General features: G+C 50.1%; 1 protein-coding gene across 2 annotated transcripts in view; it reads right to left on the reverse strand.

Moving 5' to 3' along the window:
• Positions 1-717: 717 nt before the first annotated feature.
• LOC137350578 (nuclear receptor ROR-alpha A) overlaps positions 718-14,474 on the reverse strand; it is a 1,041,882-nt gene continuing 1,028,125 nt past the window's right edge. For both annotated transcript variants that reach the window (XM_068015239.1, XM_068015240.1), the window contains one exon: positions 718-1,017. In XM_068015239.1, coding sequence (XP_067871340.1) covers positions 853-1,017 — 165 coding nt within the window. In that variant the 3' untranslated portion in view covers positions 718-852. The remainder of the gene's footprint in view (positions 1,018-14,474) is intronic.

Here is a 14,474-nt window from a genome sequence, read left to right on the forward strand (position 1 = left end):
ACACTTCTTTCTAATTGTTGACTTGCCTTACAAAAAATGTTGTCTTACACAAATCACATCTCTTTTATTGCAGGAATATTTTAAGTGCTTCCTAATATTCATACCAGGGTTATAAAAATAGAACTTTCTCTAAAGTGGTCCAGACAAGGCTTTGTATTTTATAAATCATTTGATTCCATTATCTTTCACCGTATTATTCTTAATCTGAATCAATGACACATTAATCAGCCACGCAGACTATGGAAATTGGGTGAATTTGTAAATTAAACTAAATATGTGGGCATTCCTACAATACACAAATATCAACGTAAACAGCAGCATCTATAACTCCGAACCTCCCCTCCATACACTCAACCGTTAAACTTGTATTTCTTGTGCACATCCTATTAACAGAACTAATAAATATAACATTTCATTTACAAATTGGGAAAGAAGGTGCTTAAATTGCAGATTCATATATCGTCTCACAGCACATCAAGGTTAAAATGATATACTGATAATAAATGTTATATTCACTGTATTTACTCTATATACCCTGTAAAAAGATTTGCTCTAAATTAGCTTCTCAGCATTATAATGTCACTGTACGCTGTGCTCTACACAAACTAAATGCATGAGAAAAACAAGTTCAACTTTCACTACGAAACTAACTAATTGTACCGCTCCGCACCACCCCCGCACCCCACCCCCCCCACCGCCCCATCCCTAAACTCCCCACCCAAGAAATGTGTCGCCTCTTTAATCCCCTGGGCTGTGCACAGTCACTGCAGTGCAGCAACAGAAAGACTTAAAGTATCTTCAATTATTTAATGCAGGTACTTCCAGGGTTCCAATGTTCTCTGGTGACAATGTTTAACCATCTGTTGGCATCATCTGCTCAAACTCGGAACTGAACAGTTCCTTGTACAACGGAGGGAAATGGACCCGCACAATGTCCGGGTGTATTGCTTTAAATGAAGACAGCTTCTCAGTGTGTCGATTACACAGTGTTCGTAAGGTAGACACTTTCAATAAGAGCTAGGAAGAAAAGGCAAAAACAATTAGAAAACATTTTCATATCTGGCAATGTACAAACAAAAAAACTTTACAGAATGATTAGCATTGAGCCTCTTCACACAACAAGATTCGATGCTCTCCCCATCACTGAGGGAAAATTTAGTAGTGCCAGCGAGAGGGAGATGAGCAAGGTCACTTTTATACCATCTTTGGAATTATAGAGCACAGGAGGAGGCCATTCGGCCAATTATGCTTATGCAGGCCCTTTGAAAGTGCTATCCAATTAGTCTCATTCTTCTGATCTTTCTCTATATCCCTGAAGATGTTTCCTTTTTAAGTATATATCCACATTACTTTTTAAAATTACTGCTGAATTGGCTACCACTGCTGTTTCAGGCAACACATTCTAGACCACAACTCACTGTGTAAAAGAAAACCTCATCTCCCCTCTTTTTTTTGTTGCAGATTGTATTGATTTTGTGCCCTTGTTATCAATCCTCCTGCTCGTGGAAATAATTTCTCCTTATTTACTCTAGCAAAACCCCTCATAATTTTGAACACTTTGGGAGGGTTTAAACTAGCTTGGCAGGAGGGTGGGAACCAGAGCCAAATTCAGAATGGAGAGAAGCAAAGCTGGAAATGGAAGGAATTAGTGAGTACAGAAGGAAGAGGAAACAAAAGCTAGAAAATAGACAAAAATTGAGTTCTTCAGTGATTAGTGGTATACTTCAATGCAAGGAGTCTAGTGAACAAGGCAGATGAGCTGAGGACATAGCGATTACTGAAACATGGCTGAAAGAAGGACAGGAATGGCAGCTCAACATTTCTGGTTACAGGATTTTCAGACAGAATGGACAGGGGAAGGAAAAAGAGTGGTGGTTCACAATATTGGTTAAAGAAACCATCACAGCTGTGAGAAGGGATGACGTGGTAGAAGAAGCATCAAATGAGGCCACATAGATTGAACTGAGGAACAAAAAAGGGGCAGTCACACTACCTGGAGTATGCAACAGATCCCCGAACAGTCAGAGGGAGATGGAAAACAAATATGTAAACAAATTGCTGAGAAGAGCAGAAACAATAGTGCATAATAGTCAGGAATTTCAACTACTCTAATAATAACTGGGATAAAATCAGTGTAAAAGGCACAAAATTCTTAAATTGCATTCAGGAGAACTTTTTTAGCCAGAACGTAGCAAGCCCAACAAGAGAAGGGGCGGCTCTGGACTTAGCTTTAGGGAATGAAGCTGGGCACATTTGTAGTAGTGATCATAATTTAGTTAGATTTAGAGTAATTATGGAAGAGGATAAAGGTAGACCAGAAGTAAAAGTTTGAAACTGGGGAAAGGCCAATCAGTGTCAGAGCTGTAAGTGGCATTCAAGGAGGAGATAGTAATAGTTCAAAATAAATACAAAGAAAAAGGGTGGGACTCACAAATCTAGACCAGGATGCCAGGGTAGGATAAAGCAAAAAAGGGAAGCTTATGTCAAATACTGAGAGTTCTGACGTGCAGAAATCCTACATGAATATAAAAGGTGCAAGGGTGAAAATATAAAAGAAATGAAGAAATCAAAAAGGGCGTGAAAAAATATTGGCAAGGAAAACGCAAAGATGCTTAATGAATACATTGGGCTGCATTGGACTGTCACTGACACCCCCATACTGCAATGTCACTGACATCCCCATGCTGGACTGTCCCCAACACCCCCATACTGGGCTGTCATTGATACCCCCAAACTGGACTGTCCCCAACACCCCCATACTGGACTGTCCCCGACACCCCCATACTGGACTGTCCCCGACACCCCCATACTGGCCTGTGATTGATACCCCCATACTGGACTGTCCCCGACACCCCCATACTGGACTGTCCCCAACACCCCCATACTGGACTGTCCCCGACACCCCCATACTGGACTGTCCCTGACACCCCCATACTGGCCTGTGATTGATACCCCCATACTGGACTGTCATTGATACCCCCATACTGGACTGTCCCCAACACCCCCATACTGGACTGTCATTGATACCCCCATACTGGACTGTCCCCAACACCCCCATACTGGGCTGTCATTGATACCCCCATACTGGACTGTCCCCAACACCCCCATACTGGACTGTCCCCAACACCCCCATGCTGGACTGTCCCCGACACCCCCATACTGGACTGTCCCCGACACCCCCATACTGGCCTGTGATTGATACCCCCATACTGGACTGTCCCCAACACCCCCATACTGGACTTTCCCCGACACCCCCATACTGGACTGTCCCCGACACCCCCATACTAGCCTGTGATTGATACCCCCATACTGGACAGTCCCCAACACCCCCATACTGGACTGTCCCCGACACCCCCATACAGGACTGTCCCCCACACCCCCATACTGGACTGTCCACAACACCCACATATTGGACTGTCCCCAAACCCTCATAATGGACTGTCCCCAACACCCCCATACTGGACTGACCCCAAACCCTCATAATGGACTGCCCTCAACACCCCCATACTGGACTGACCCCAAACCCTCGTATTGGACTGTCCCCAACACCCCCATACTGGACTGTCCCCGACACCCCCCATACTGGACTGCCCCGACACCCCCATACTGGCCTGTGATTGATACCCCCATACTGGACTGTCCCCAATAGCCCCATACTGGACTGTCCCCGACACCCCCATACTGGACTGACCCCAAACCCTCGTATTGGACTGTCCCCAACACCCCCATACTGGACTGTCCCCAATACCCCCATACTGGACTGTCCCCGACACCCCCATACTGGACTGACCCCAAACCCTCGTATTGGACTGTCCCCAACACCCCCATACTGGACTGATCCCAAACCCTCGTATTGGACTGTTCCCAACACCCCCGTACTGGACTGACCCCAAACCCTCGTACTGGACTGTCCCCAACACCCCCATACTGGACTGTCCCCGACACCCCCATACTGGACTGCCCCGACACCCCCATACTGGACTGTGATTGATACCCCCAAACTGGACTGTCCCCAACACCCCCATACTGGACTGACCCCAAACCCTCGTATTGGACTGTCCCCAACACCCCCATACTGGACTGTCCCCGACACCCCCATACTGGACTGCCCCGACACCCCCATACTGGCCTGTGATTGATACCCCCATACTGGACTGTCCCCAACACCCCCATACTGGACTGTCCCCAACACCCCCATACTGGACTGTCCCCGACACCCCCATACTGGACTGACCCCAAACCCTCGTATTGGACTGTCCCCAACACCCACATACTGGACTGTCCCCAAACCCTCATTATGGACTGTCCCCAACACCCCCATACTGGACTGACCCCAAACCCTCATAATGGACTGTCCCCAACACCCCCATACTGGACTGACCCCAAACCCTCATAATGGACTGTCCCCAACACCCCCATACTGGACTGTCCCCGACACCCCCATACTGGGCTGTGATTGATACCCCCATACTGGACTGTCCCCAACACCCCCATACTGGACTGTCCCCGACACCCCCATACTGGACTGTCGACACCCCCATACTGGACTGACCCCAAACCCTCGTATTGGACTGTCCCCAACACCCCCATACTGGACTGTCCCCAAACCCTCATAATGGACTGTCCCCAACACCCCCATACTGGACTGACCCCAAACCCTCATAATGGACTGTCCCCAACACCCCCATACTGGACTGACCCCAAACCCTCATAATGGACTGTCCCCAACACCCCCATACTGGACTGTCCCCAACACCCCCATACAGGACTCTCCCCAACACCCCCATACTGAACAGTCGCCAACACCCCCATATTGGACTGTCCCCAACACCCCCCAAACTGGACTGTTCCCAACTCCCCCATACTGGACAGTCCCCGACACCCTCATACTCTACTGTCACTAATTTTCCCATACTGGACTGTCACTGATAACCTTCATACCTCACTGTCTGCAACACCTCCATACAGCACTGTCACTGACACCCCCATATTGCACTTTTCCTGATGCCCCCATACTGCCCCGTCCCCGATACCCCTATACTGATTTGTTGCTGAATCCCTCAGACTGCTCTGTCCCCAACATTCCCATACTGCAATTCTCTGACATCCCATACTGCAATCTCCCTGGCATAACCATACTGCATTCACTCTGACATCCCCATACTGCAATCTCCCTGACATACCCATACTGCATTCTCTCTGACATCCCCATACTGCAATCTCCCTGGCATAACCATACTGCATTCACTCTGACATCCCCATACTGCAATCTCCCTGACATACCCATACTGCATTCTCTCTGACATCCCCATACTGCAATCTCCCTGGCATAAACATACTGCATTCACTCTGACATCCCCATACTGCAATCTCCCTGGCATACCCATACTGCATTCACTCTGACATCGCCATACTGCAATCTCCCTGACATAAACATACTGCATTCACTCTGACATCCCCATACTGCAATCTCCCTGACATACCCATACTGCATTCACTCTGACATCCCCATACTGCAATCTCCCTGGCATACCCATACTGCATTCACTCTGACATCCCCATACTGCAATCTCCCTGACATACCCATACTGCATTCACTCTGACATCCCCATACTGCAATCTCCCTGACATACCCATACTGCATTCACTCTGACATCCCCATACTGCAATCTCCCTGACATACCCATACTGCATTCTCTCTGACATCCCCATACTGCAATCTCCCTGACATACCCATACTGCATTCTCTCTGACATCCCCATACTGCATTCTCTCTGACATCCCCATACTGCAATCTCCCTGACATACCCATACTGCATTCACTCTGACATCCCCATACTGCAATCTCCCTGACATACCCATACTGCATTCTCTCTGACATCCCCATACTGCAATCTCCCTGACATACCCATACTGCATTCACTCTGACATCCCCATACTGCAATCTCCCTGGCATACCCATACTGCATTCACTCTGACATCCCCATACTGCAATCTCCCTGACATACCCATACTGCATTCACTCTGACATCCCCATACTGCAATCTCCCTGACATACCCATGCTGCATTCTCTCTGACATCCCCATACTGCAATCTCCCTGACATACCCATACTGCATTCACTCTGACATCCCCATACTGCAATCTCCCTGGCATACCCATACTGCATTCACTCTGACATCCCCATACTGCAATCTCCCTGACATACCCATACTGCATTCACTCTGACATCCCCATACTGCAATCTCCCTGACATACCCATGCTGCATTCTCTCTGACATCCCCATACTGCAATCTCCCTGACATACCCATACTGCATTCACTCTGACATCCCCATACTGCAATCTCCCTGGCATACCCATACTGCATTCACTCTGACATCCCCATACTGCAATCTCCCTGACATACCCATACTGCATTCTCTCTGACATCCCCATACTGCAATCTCCCTGGCATACCCATACTGCATTCTCTCTGACATCCCCATACTGCAATCTCCCTGACATCGCCATACTGCAATCTTCCGACACCCCCATACTGCACAGTCCCCAACACCCTCATTGTACACTGTCTCTGACATCGCCATACTGCACTGTCCCCAACACCCCATACTTTACTGCCACTGACACCCCCATACTGAACTATCACCGATACCCCCATACTAAACTGTCCCGTATACCCCCATACTGACTTGTTACTCATACCCCCATACTGAACTGACATCGATACCCCCACACTGAACTGTCCCCAATATCCTCATAATGGACTGCCCCGATACCCCCATACTGGGCTACCACTGACACCCCCATACTGGACTGTCATTGATACCCCCATACTGGACTGTCACTGACATCCCCATGCTGCACTTTCACTGACACCCCCATACTGGACTGTTCCCAACACCCCCATACTGGGCTGTCAATGATACCCCATACTGGACTGTTCCCAACACCCCCATACTGGGCAGTCATTGATACCCCATACTGGACTGTTCCCAACACCCCCATACTGGACTGTCATTGATACCCCCATACTGGACTGTCACTGACATCCCCATGCTGCACTTTCACTGACACCCCCATACTGGACTGTTCCCAACACCCCCATACTGGGCTGTCATTGATACCCCATAGTGGACTGTTCCCAACACCCCCATACTGGGCAGTCATTGATACCCCATACTGGACTGTTCCCAACACCCCCATACTGGGCTGTCATTGATACCCCATACTGGACTGTTCCCAACACCCCCATACTGGGCTGTCATTGATACCCCATAGTGGACTGCTCCGAACACCCCCACACTGGACTTTCCCCAACACCCCCATACTGGACTGTTCCCAACACCCCCATACTGGACTGTCCCCAACACCCCCAAACTGGACTGTCCCCAACACCCCCATACTGGATTGTTCCCAACACCCCCATACTGGGCTGTCATTGATACCCCATACCGGACTGTTCCCAACACCCCCATACTGGGCTGTCCCCAACACCCCTATACTGGACTGTCACAGACACCCCCATACTGGGCTGTCATTGATACCCCTATACTGGACTGTTCCCAACACCCCCATACTGGGCTGTCATTGATACCCCATACTGGACTGTTCCGAACACCCCCATACTGGACTTTCCCCAACACCCCCATACTGGACTGTTCCCAACACCCCCATGCTGGACAGTCGCCAACACCCCCATACTGGACTGTTCCCAACACCCCCAAACTGGACTGGCCCCAACACCCCCATAGTGGACTTTACCCAACACCCCCATACTGGACTTTACACAACACCCACAAACTGGACTGTGATTGATCCCCACATACTGGACTGTCTCCACCATCCCCATAACGGACAGTTCCCAAAACCCCATGCTGTACTTTACCCAACACCCCCATACTAGACTGGCATCAACACCCCCATACTGGACTGTTCCCAACACCCCCATACTGGACTGTCCCCAACACCCCCAAACTGGACTGGCACCAACACCCCCATACTGGACTTTACCCAACACCCCCAAACTGGACTGTGATTGATACCCCATAATGGACTGTACCCAACATCCCCATACTGGACTGTCCCCTACACCCCCAAACTGGACTGTCCGCAACAACCCCATACTGCACAGTCGCCAACACCCTCATACTGGACTGTCCCCGACACCCCCATACTGGCCTGTGATTGATACCCCATACTGGACTGTCCCCAGCTTCCCCAAACTGGACTGTCCCCAGTACCTCCATACTGTACTTTACCCAACATCCCCATACGGGACTGTTCCCAACACCCCCACACTGGACTGTTCCCAACACCCTTATACTGGACTGTTCCCAACACCCCCAAACTGGATTGTTCCCAACACACCCATACTGGACAGTCCCCAACACCCCCAAACTGGACTGTCACTGACACCCCCATACTGGGCTGTGATTGATACCCACATACTGGACTGTCCCCAACACCCCCAAACTGGACTGTCCCCAACACCCCCATACTGGACTGTTCCCAACACCCCCGTACTGGACTGGGCCCAACACCCCCATACTGGACTGTCCCCAACCCCCCAAACTGGACTGTCACTGACACCCCCATACTGCACAGTCGCCAACACCCTCATACTGGACTGTTCCCAACACCCCCACACTGGACTGTCCCCAACATCCCCAAACTGGACTGTCCCCGACACCCCCATACTGGCCTGTGATTGATACCTCATACTGGACTGTCCCCAATACCCCCATACTGGACTTTACCCAACATCCCCATACTGGACTGTCCCCGACACCCCCATACTGCACAGTCACCAACACCCTCATACTGGACTGTTCCCAACACCCCCACACTGGACTGTCCCCAACATCCCCATACTGGACTGTCCCCAACACCCGCATACTGGCCTGTGATTGATACCCCATACTGGACTGTCCCCAATACCCCCATACTGGACTGTCCCCGACACCCCCATACTGCACAGTCACCAACACCCTCATACTGGACTGTTTCCAACACCCCCAAACTGGACTGTCACCAACACCCCCATACTGGCCTGTGATTGATACCCCATACTGGACTGTCCCCAATACCCCCATACTGGACTGTCCCCAACACCCCCACACGGCACTGTTCCCAACACACCCACACTGGACTGTTTCCAACACCCCCAAACTGGACTGTCACTGACACCCCCATACTGGACTGTGATTGATACCCCAGAATGGACTGTCTCCAACATTTCCTTCACGGACTTTCCCCAACACCCCCATACTGCACTGTCCCCAACACCCCCATCCTGGACTGTTCCCAACACCCCCATACTGGAATGTCCCCAACACCCCCAAACTGGACTGTCACTGACACCCCCATACTGGGCTGTGATTGATACCCCCATACTGGACTGTCCCCAACACCCCCATACTGGACTGTCCCCAACACCCCCATACTGGACTTTCCCCAACACCCCGATACTGGACTGTCCCCAACACCCCCATACTGGGCTGTCATTGATACCCCATACTGGGCTGTTCCGAACACCCCCATACTTGACTTTCCCCAACACCCCCATACTGGACTTTACCCAACACCCCCATACTAGACTGTCCCTACACCCTCATACTGGACAGTCGCCAACACCCCCATAATGGACTGTCCCCAACATCCCCATACTGGACTGTCCCCAACACCCCCATACTGGACTGGCCCCAACACCCCCATACTGGACTGTCCCCAACACCCCCATACTGGACAGTCGCCAACACCCCCATACTGGACTGTTCCCAACACTCCCATACTGGACAGTCGCCAACACCCCCATACTGGACTGTTCCCAACACCCTCAAACTGGACTGTTCCCAACATCCCCATACTGGACTGTAACCAACACCCCCATACTGGACTTTCCCCAACACCCCCATACTGGACTGTCCCCAGCACCCCCATACTGGACTGTCCCCGACACCCCCATACTGGCCTGTGATTGATGCCCCCATACTGGACTGTCCCCAGCATCCCCATACTGGACTGTCCCCAACACCCCCATGCTGAACTTTACCCAACACCCCCATACTAGACTGTCCCAACGCCCCCATACTGGACAGTCGCCAACGCCCCCATAATGGACTGTCCCCAACATCCCCATACTGCAGTGTCCCCAACATCCCCATACTGGACTGTCCCCAACACCCCTATACTGGACTGTCCCCAAAACCCCCATACTGGACAGTCGCCAACACCCCCATACTGGACTGTTCCCAACACCCCCACACTGGACTGTCCCCAAAACCCCCATAATGGACAGTCGCCAACACCCCCATACTGGACTGTCCCCAAAACCCCCATACTAGACTATCCCAACACCCCCATACTGGACTGTTCCCTACACCCCCATACTGGACTGTCCGCAACAACCCCATACTGGACTGTCCCCAACATCCCCAGACTGGACTCCCCCCAACACCCCCATACTGGACTGCCCCCAACACCCGCATACTGGACTGTTCCCAACACCCCCATACTGGACTGTCTCCAACACCCCCAAACTGGACTGTCACTGACACCCCCATACTGGGCTGTGATTGATACCCCCATACTGGACTGTCCCCAACACCCCCAAACTGGACTGGCCCCAACACCCCCATACTGGACTTTACCCAACACCCCCATACTGGACTTTACCCAACACCCCCATCCTGGACTGTTCCCAACACCCCCATCCTGGACTGTTCCCAACACCCCCATACTGGACTGTCCCCAACAGCCCCACACTGGGCTGTTCCCAACACCCCCATACTGGACTGTCCCCAACAGCCCCACACTGGGCTGTTCCCAACACCCCCACACTGGACTGTTCCAAACACCCCCACACTGGGCTGTTCCCAACACCCCCACACTGGACTGTTCCCAACACCCCCATGCTGGATTGTTCCCAACACTCCCATACTGGACTGTTCCCAACACCCCCCTACAGGACTGTTCCCAACACACCCATACTGGACTGTTCCTGACACCCCCATACTGGACTGTTCCTAACACCCCCATACTGGACTGTCCCCAACATCCCCATACTGGTCTGTCCGCGACACCCCCATATTGGACAGTTCCCGACACCACCATACTGGACTGTTCCCAACACCTCCATACTGGACTGTTCCCGACACCCCCAGACTGGACTGTTCCCGACACCCCCATACTGGACTGTCACTGACACTCCCAGACTGGACTGTCACTGACACTCCCATACTGGACTGTTCCCAACACTCCCATACTGGACTGTCCCCAATACCCCCACATTGGACTGTTCCCGACAGCCCCATACTGGTCTGTTCCTGACACACCCATAATGCTCTGTTCCTAACACCCGCACACCGGACTGTTCCCAACATTCCCATACTGGCCTGTCACTGACACTCCCGTATTGGACTGTGCACAATACCTCCATACTGGACTGTCTGCGACACCCCCATACTGAACTGTCCGCGACACCCCCATACTGGACTGTTTCTGACATACCAATACTGCACTGTGGCTGAGACTGGGAGCCCAGTGCAAGCTCACCTTCCACCAGTGGAGTTCCCATGCTCCCAATTTCTGTTGGATTACATGTAATATCATCAGAGGGAGAGAAGCTGTGTTCTTTCACATGATAACCTATGATATTGTACCATTGACTTGCCTAAATACTCAACACTCTCCAGACTATTTTCACATAGTGGCCATCAGAGCTGATTCTAATTCCATTGACACCAGATCACTGTCTATGCACTTTCAAGCAAGGGCTCATTGGGAAGTAATCAGCAGCAAGGATCCTGGCTAGGATTCAGTCGGTTGAATTCTGGCCTCTCAGTCATGTTGTGGGTTTAAGTCCCACTTCAGCACTAAAGAATGTCAACTCGGCTGTATTGAGGGGGATACTGTGTTGTCAGGAGTGCTGTTTTTTTCCAGTGATGCTAAACCAAGGCCCATCTGCCACTTCAGGTGGGTGTAAAAAAATCCATGGCACTATTCAAAGAAAAGCATAGGAGGTAGCCTGGTGGCCTGGCTAGCAAATCCTAGGGTCATAGAAGTTATACAACACAGAAACAGGCCCTTCAGCCCATCATGTCCATGCCAGCCATCAAGCACGTATCTACTGTAATCCTATTTTCCAGCACTTGGCTCGTAGCCTTGTATGCTATGGCATTTCAAGTGCTCATCTAAATATTTCTTAAATGTTGTGAGAGTTCCTGCCTCTACCACCCCTTCAGGTAGTGTGTTCCAGATTCCAACCACCCTCTGGGTGAAAAGGTTTTCCTCAAATCTCCTCTAAACCTCCTGCCCCTTACCTTAAATCTATGCCCCCTGGTTATTGACACTTCTGCTGAGGGAAATTTTTTTTTCCTACCTACCCTATCTATGCCCCTCATAATTTTGTATACCTCAATCAGGTCTCCCTCAGCCTTCTCTGCTCTAAGGAAAACAACCCTAGTCTATCCAGTCTCTCTTCATAGCTGAAATGCTCCAGCACAGGCAACATCCTGGTGAATCTCCTCTGCATGCTCTCCAGTGCAATCACATCCCTCCTATAGTGCGGTGACCAGAACTGTACACAGTACTCCAGCTGTGGCCTAACTGGCGTTTTATACAGCTCCATCATAACCTCCCTGCTCTTATATTCTATGCCTCAGCTAATAAAGGTACGTATCCCATATGCCTTCCTAACCACCTTATCTACCTGTGCTGCTGCCTTCAATGATCTATGGACAAGTACACCAAGGTCCCTCTGACCCTCTGTACTTCCTAGGGTCCTACCACCCATTGTATATTCCCTTGCCTTGTTAGTCCTCCCAAAATGCATCACCTCACACTTCTCAGGATTAAATTCCATTTGCCACTGCTCTGCCCATCTTACCAGCCCATCTATATCGTCCTGTAATCTAAGGCTTTCCTCCTCCCTATTTACAACACTACCTTCTTCAAGCATTTGTTGTTTATGTGATCTTGCAGTGTGTAATTGGCTGCCCTGTTTAATTATATTACACCAGTAGATTCAATTGTAATGTTCAAAAGAAAATTGGATAAATTGAAGGGGAAACATTTTCAGGGTTTTGGGAAAACAGCAGGGGATTTAGGGACTAATTGGATTGTTCTCATTCTTTCAAAGAGCCAGCACAAGCACTAGGGGCCGAATGGCCCCCTTCTGTGATGTATCATTCTATAAGTCTATGATTTATTCCTTGTCTGTGCCAGTCTGAGGCTCTGAACTCATACCATTCACTTCCCAGCTCTGGTGTAACAGCAACATGCATTTATATTGCAGTAGATGCAGTTAAACATCCCAAGGCGCTTTGCAGGAACGTTATCAACAAAATATGACACTGAGTCATAAATGCCTTTGCTTACAGTAGATCAGATGATCAAAAGGTTGGTCAAAGAGGTCAGTTTCAATAAAGGAATTCCAGAGCTGAGGATCTAGGCAGTTGAAGGCACAGTCGCCAATGGAGGAGTGATGGAAATTAGGCATGTGAAAGAGGCCAGAATTGGAGCAGCACAGAGATCTTGGAGAATTAAACACTCCCTCTACTCTGGGGATCCTCAGAACCAACTATACATTTCTCCATCTCCAACTCCAGCCATTTTGGCGATTGCAAACTTAGTGAGAATTCGTTGATTAAAAATCTCCACAACCTTTCATGTTTGTCCCTTACAGACTTTCATCCCATCAGTACGGCTGGAGCCCAGGTATCAAAGATGAATAGCCAGTGTGCAACTCACTGGCCCACCACACAAATTGCTCTCAAGATATTTTATTTCCCCTCATCAATGCCCTGTTGGGGTTAGGGAAGGAGCTGGCACTCTGCTGTTCCATGTTGTCAGTCCAGATGGTACTGATTCCATTTAATGCATTAGGATGAGACCAAGATATGTTTCAATCTGAAAACAAAAGCTGTAATTTTAACCCCGAGGAGTATGGGAGTGAGGGCGTCAATATACCAGCAGTCTATGAAAACATCATCTCAGGCACACAAGGGCCTCACTGAAATCCAACAGGTGGGGCCTGATGTCATTTGGATCAGGACTACATTTTAATGCAATGAGCTGCATGCCTGGGTCCAGCTTCGGCATGGAAACTGTTGCCCAAGATCAGTAGGCCCAAGAGCGTAGTTAGTTAAAAAAAATTTTTCCTTCGGGGCCAGGAAGAACAGGAATTCTTTGCCACCCCCACCAGGAATCCTTAGGCCTCCCATCCCTTCGGCCTCTCACAATCGCATCAATCAGCCCCTCTTCAATTATCCTGTCAGGGCTGTTTCCGAGGGTCCCAGGCTGCCAGCTCCTGCTGTACCCACCCAAGACACACTCCCCCAGCTGCTTCACATCATTAACATTGGGCTCAGGCGGCTCTTGGGCCTACTCTATCTACAGGAGGCCCAGGAGGTAAAATGTCCTCAGCCCCACACTCAACTTTAGTTAAAATCAGAGCTAAATACACACCAACAT

This window comes from Heterodontus francisci, chromosome 35 (assembly GCF_036365525.1).
Source record: "Heterodontus francisci isolate sHetFra1 chromosome 35, sHetFra1.hap1, whole genome shotgun sequence".
Classification (NCBI taxonomy): Eukaryota; Metazoa; Chordata; class Chondrichthyes; order Heterodontiformes; family Heterodontidae; genus Heterodontus; species Heterodontus francisci.